The sequence below is a fragment of the Canis lupus genome, chromosome 4 (genome assembly GCF_011100685.1).
Source record: "Canis lupus familiaris isolate Mischka breed German Shepherd chromosome 4, alternate assembly UU_Cfam_GSD_1.0, whole genome shotgun sequence".
Lineage (NCBI taxonomy): Eukaryota > Metazoa > Chordata > Mammalia > Carnivora > Canidae > Canis > Canis lupus.
Genome location: NC_049225.1, coordinates 22,224,686 through 22,230,514, shown reverse-complemented (window position 1 = coordinate 22,230,514; position 5,829 = coordinate 22,224,686). Strand labels below are relative to the sequence as shown.

At 58.7% G+C, this 5,829-nt stretch overlaps 1 protein-coding gene across 1 annotated transcript; it reads left to right on the top strand.

The window, feature by feature from the left end:
- Positions 1-237: 237 nt before the first annotated feature.
- On the top strand, positions 238-2,785 carry PRF1 (perforin 1). The gene is made up of 2 exons (NM_001197182.1): positions 238-780; positions 1,646-2,785. Exons 1-2 carry the CDS (start codon positions 242-244, stop codon positions 2,772-2,774), a joined length of 1,668 nt encoding a protein of 555 aa, NP_001184111.1. The 5' UTR covers positions 238-241; the 3' UTR covers positions 2,775-2,785.
- The last annotated feature ends 3,044 nt before the right edge of the window (positions 2,786-5,829 follow it).

The window sequence follows — 5,829 nt, the reverse complement described above, 5'->3', positions numbered from 1 at the left end:
ATCCCAGCAAGGGGCACCTCCTGCCTGGGTGACCCCCTTGGGCAAGTCACTCCGCACCTTGGGCCCGTTTGCACGGGGGAGGGATGGGCCAGGTTTGTCAAGGCCAGCGCAGCTCTGACATTCGGTGACTTGCGAGATCTCCCCTTCCGTCTCCGCTCCATGTGCCGCGATGGCTCAGCCTCCACACCTCTCCTCTGCCCACAGCTTCCGGAGCCCAGACGCCCCCTGTCTCCGCAGCTCCATGGGTGCCCGCCTGTTCCTCCCGGGCCTCGTCCTGCTGCTGCTGCCCACGCCCACCCCAGCCCCCTGCCACACGGCCACGCGCAACGAGTGCCGGCGCAACCGCTGGTTCGTGCCTGGCTCGATGCTGGCCGGGGAGGGCATGGACGTGACCAGCCTCAAGCGCTCGGGCTCCTTCCCAGTCGACACAGAGAGCTTCCTGCGGCCCGACGGCACCTGCACCCTCTGCCGCAACACCCTACGGGGGGGTGCCCTCCAGCGCCTGCCCCTGGCACTGACCGACTGGCGCGCCCAGGGCTCGGGCTGCCAGCGCCGCGTGGTCAAGGCCAAGGCCAGCTCCACCGAGGGTGTGGCCAGGGAAGCAGCCAGCAACATCCACAACGACTGGCGCGTGGGGCTGGATGTGTCTCCCAAGCCCAACATCAATGTGCATGTGAGCATGGCCGGCTCGCACTCCAGGGTGGCCGACTTCGCTGCCCAGAAGACCCACCAGGACAGGTACAGCTTCAGCACTGACGTGGTGGAGTGTCGCTTCTACAGGTGAGCGTAGCAGGTGGGGGTGGAGGGGCTTGGGAGAAGGTGTGGGGAAACTTGGAGTGGTCTGGGAGCCCTGGAATGGCAGGGTGGGGACTCGGTGCCCCAGGAGGAGACACAACCCTGGTTCTCACACACTAGGTGGGACAGTGCCCCCAGGTCTCCTTCCCGGGGTCCCTGAACAGGAAAAGCCTCATAGAGAACAGGTGGAGGAGAAGCGAGCAAGGCTGTGCTGAGATCCCCAACACGGTGCCATTCAGATCTACGGAGTGCCCAGTCCCCTCTGTCCTGTGGGCAGGTCAGTCACCTGGCAGGAGATTTCCCATCACTGGGCCTCATGCACCCATCCGCCCACGATCATGTCTGCCACATATCAGGCTCTGTGCTGGGAATTAGGGCTACAGTGCCAGACAGCAGCATTACACCCCACCCTCAGGGACCTGGGTCTCACACCCCAGAAACACACGGTGTCCATGGAGGACCCAAGTCACCCACCCTGATTTCTCCCACAGTGAGACAGGGTGGCCAGAGCTGTCAGGATCTCAATCTAGAGGCCAGACGGACCAAGGCCTCAGGATGTAGGTTCCAAGCCTGGAAAGTCACCATCAGTGTAGCATCATCACCTTTATAACTAAAAAAGAACAGAGAAGAAAAAACTTAATTTTGAAATGGAAAAGGAGAGATTCAGCACACGTAGGTCACCACGGAGTGACAGAATGGGTTTCCCTGGCAGCTCAGCGGCTAGAGCTTGGGCTCGGCGCCAGGCCACCTGGTTCAAGTTCTCTTTCTGTCACCTACCCGTGACCCTGGGCAATCCTGCGGGAAGGCTGATGGGGAATGCTAACCATCTGGTGTTCCTCTCCTCCTTCAGTTTCCACCTGGTACACTCTCCGCCACTGCACCCCAATTTCCAGAGGGCCCTCAGCGACCTGCCCCCCAATTTCAACACCTCCACAGAGGCTGACTACCTCAGGCTCATCTCCAACTATGGCACCCACTTCATCCGGTCCATGGAGCTGGGCGGCCGGACCCTGGCCCTCACTGCCCTGCGTACGTGTGAGCTGGCCCTGGAAGGGCTCACAGCCGATGAGGTGTCAGACTGCCTAACAGTCGAGGCCCAGGTCAGCATAAGTGACCACGCCAACCCTTCATCAGAATTCAAGGCCTGTGAGGAAAAGAAGAAGAAGCACAAGATGACAACCTCCTTCCACCAGGCCTACCAGGAACGCTTTTCCGAGATAATTGGTGGCCACCATACCTCCATGAGTGACCTGCTGTTTGGGAACCAGGCCGGGCCGGAGCAGTTCTCAGCCTGGATGGCCTCACTGCTGGACAGACCCGGCCTGGTGGACTACACCCTGGAGCCTCTGCATGTGCTCCTGGAGAGCCAGGACCCACGGCGGGAGGCGCTGAGGCAGGCTGTGAGCAAGTACGTGATGGACAGAGCCCGTTGGAAGAACTGCAGCAGGCCCTGCCCCCCGGGGCAGCAGAAGAGCCCCCACAACCCATGCCACTGTGTGTGCCACAACTCGGGGATCACCAACCAGGACTGCTGTCCCCGGCAGAGGGGCCTGGCCCACTTAGAGGTTATGAACTTCCAGGCAATGGGCCTGTGGGGAGACTACTTCACGGCCACAGATGCCTATCTGAAAGTCTTCTTTGGAGGCCAGGAGCAGAGAACCTACACGGTGTGGAACAATAATAACCCCACGTGGGTGACGCGGCTGGACTTCGGGAACGTGCTCCTGTCCACGGGGGGGCCCCTGAGGGTTCAGGTCTGGGACCAAGACTATGGCTGGGATGATGACCTCCTTGGCACCTGTGACCAGAAAGCACAGTCTGGCTCACATGAGGTCAGGTGCAACCTGTCCCACGGTCACCTGAGATTCTCCTACATTGCCAAGTGCTTGCCTCACCTGACGGGGGCAACCTGCCTGGAGTATGCCCCCCATGGTCGTCTGGGAGAGCCTCCAGGAAACCGGAGTGGGCCAGTGTGGTGAGAAGAGTGGGCCTTGAGAGGACCTAGGGTGCCTAGGCCTGGACTGAATGGGGTTCTCACAGAGGGAGCCAGGGCCTATCTTCATACCCCCATTAGACAGATGGAAAACTGAGGCCTTTTTTTTTTTTTCCAACGAAGTGCCTGAAAGGCCAGCCCCAAGTTTCCTGTCCAAGGTGCCTTAGCTCTCTGATACACTTGTGCCCCCAAAACGAGCTGGGGCGAGGCCACAGCCTCCAGCCCCTGCTACACGGGGTCAGGAGCTGGGCAGAAAGCCAGGAGGCCCTTCCTCTTAGGCTGCCTCATGTCATTGAAGACCTTCCCTTGGGGATCCCTGGGTGGCTCAGTGGTTTAGTGTCTGCCTTCAGCCCAGGGCGTGATCCTGGAGTCCCAGGATCCAGTCCCACATGGGGCTCCCTGCATGGAGCCTGCTTCTCCTTCTGTCTGTGTCTTTGCCTCCCTCTCTCTCTCTCTCTCTGTGTGTGTGTGTGTGTGTCTCTCATAAATAAATAAATAAATAAATAAAATACTTAAAAAAAAAAAAAAAAAAGACCTTCCCTTGCGGCCCTTGGTAGTACGGGCAATCCTTCACCCTCTGGAGTCTAACCCTGCCTGCCCGGATGGCTCTGCCTTCCCTGTCTCCTTTGCACCACCCCCCACCCCCCAGCTTTGCCCCTGAGCCAAACCGAGAACTGTCTGAACCTGCCTGGTGCGTGCACTGCCTGAAGGAGGACTAATGAACGCGATGTGACGGTGACGGTCATGGCGTGGTCGTGGCAGAGGAGAGGATGGGGACCAAAGACGGCCCTGGAGACCAACTTCTCCATCAGCAACCCTGCACAGCCGGACAGGTGGCTCACCCCGGGGCAGGCTGGGTAATAAACAAACTGGCTTTCCCCCTTTTACTGGAAATGCGGGGACCCAAAATATTTTACTTCCCTCGTAAGTCTTGATTCAAGAAACAGCAGCACAAATTCGATGACCAAAGGCAACAGACGTTCAGCTCCCACCTGGGTGGCCACAGGGAGCGGTGGTGAGGACTACGGTGAGCTGACGGGCACGTGATTCATCTGTGCGTGTCGGGGGCGGGAGGGGGGCGGTGGGGTCTGCAGCTCTGCACCCACCAAGCACTCCCAGGCAGGAACGTTGAGTTGGGGGCTAGCAGGTCTTCTAACTGCTGCAAGTAGCCAGAAACCCCAGATCAACATCTCTAATTGTTGGCAATGCAGTGCACTTTGCAAAAATAAACCCACGTGGGCGTGGTAAAAGCCAAAGGAGAATGTGTGTGCAGGCCACGGTCCACCCAGAGCCATCGGCTTGAGAGCTGTAATTTCAACACAACCCGTCCGATGGGCTGAAGAGCTCTCCCCTGTCCCATGGCGTGAGGGGGGGAGGCGGTGGCTCCAACAAGGTGGTGCAAGGGGGAAGGCGGTGGCTCTAACAAGGTGGCACCTGAGGCCTCCTGGCCTTGGCATGAAGTAAGCCCTGGAGCCTCGGGTTCTGAAATCAAATGAAATGGTCTTTGTTTCAAGGGCTTGGGACACAGGCCTTAGAACACAGGCCCACAGGGGGTGGGTGGCGAGATTTGGGCAGCCTCCTGGAACTGGCAGGATTTGGCCGCGCGGGGCTGCCGTCAGAGGGGCTCCGAGTTGCTGGCGTGGCTTCCTGACTCTCTTTGAAACTCCCTGCAAAGTCAAGTCAGCCTTTTGAGGTCCGCGTGGACCTGACCCTCCAATGCCCAGCAGTCACATTACACTGAGCCTGATCCCCAAGTGGGGCGGGAGGGACTGGTTGGCTCTAAAAGCCTGGTTGCAGCCCATGTTCTTACACCTTTCCCTTCACAGCCACGCACACACCCAGGAACACAGGAAAAACATTGGAATGTCATGCTGGCCGCTGCACCAATCAAAAATAAACATGGGTGTGGGCCGCACCCCTCTGGGAAAGCAGGAGCAGGGCGGGCCTGGCTGGGGGGCCTGCTCTGACCAAAGAGGGGAGCTTTGTTTATGTGCCCACAGGACCAGTGACCTCCAGCCATCGCTCTGTGCCCAGTGCCTTGGTTTCCCCAAAGGCTACTCTTGATTTTTCTCCCTTCTCAGGACTGTTTGGAAGGGGGGCCGTGAGCCTTTCTAGAAGGTCAGTGCTACACATGGGGTACTGAAAGGTCATCTCGTTGCCCCTCCTGGTTTGACACATACGAAAGCTGAGGCCCAGGATGTACCCGTGGCTGCAGAAGTTACCGGCAGAGCCAGGTCTTTAGGTCCCAGCGATGCCACCCGACAGCGCCACCGAGAGCCCAACGGGCTCTGGAGAAAAGGGCCCTCGGCCAAAGGGGTGCGGGATGGCCCAGAAGGAGGAACGGCCAAGGCCGTGGAGGGCGGCTCGCCCCCGCCCTGATGGAGACCCAGTACGACAGCGCCACTTCTGCCCACGCTTGGGAGACTGTGAGCCCCAGGCCCCTTGTTTTATTTGTTTTGTTTTGTTTTGTTTTGTTTTGTTTTGTTTTAAAGATTTTACTTATTTATTCATGAGAGACACACAAATGGAGAGAGGCAAGGACACAGGCAGAGGGAGGAGCAGGCTCCATGCAGGGAGTCCGACACGGGGACTCGATCCGGGGTCTCCAGGATCACGCCCTGGGCCGAAGGCGGCGCTAAACCGCTGAGCCACCGGGGCTGCTCATGGTTAGTGATTTCTAATGCAGTCGTGCAAACAGACCTCCCTGAAATGATTATAATTTGAATGCCTCGTTGGCTTCCGCTATGGTCTGAGTGTTCGCGTACCCTCAAAATCCATATGCTGACGTCACCAGGCCCAAGGCGGTTGTATCAGGACGGGGTGCCATGGGAGGGCTGCCGAGGTAAAAGAGGCCTCAGAGACATCCGTATGAGGACCCACGGAAGGAGGTGCTCTTCAAACAGCAAACAGGCCCGCTGAGTCCACCGACACCTTGACCTGGGGCTTCCTGCCTCCGGAAGTCAGGGAAATGTATTTCTCCTATTTGTAAGCCCCCCCATCTGTGATATTTTGTCAAAGAAGCCCCAGCAGACCCACAGGGG

What these genes read in the sequence shown, in the direction of transcription:
- PRF1 (NM_001197182.1), top strand. Translation starts at nt 242, where the DNA reads ATGGGTGCCCGCCTGTTCCTCCCGGGCCTCGTCCTGCTGCTGCTGCCC. An exon ending in GTGGAGTGTCGCTTCTACAG is followed by an intron (nt 781 to 1,645) that starts GTGAGCGTAGCA and finishes CTCCTCCTTCAG; the next exon opens with TTTCCACCTGGTACACTCTC.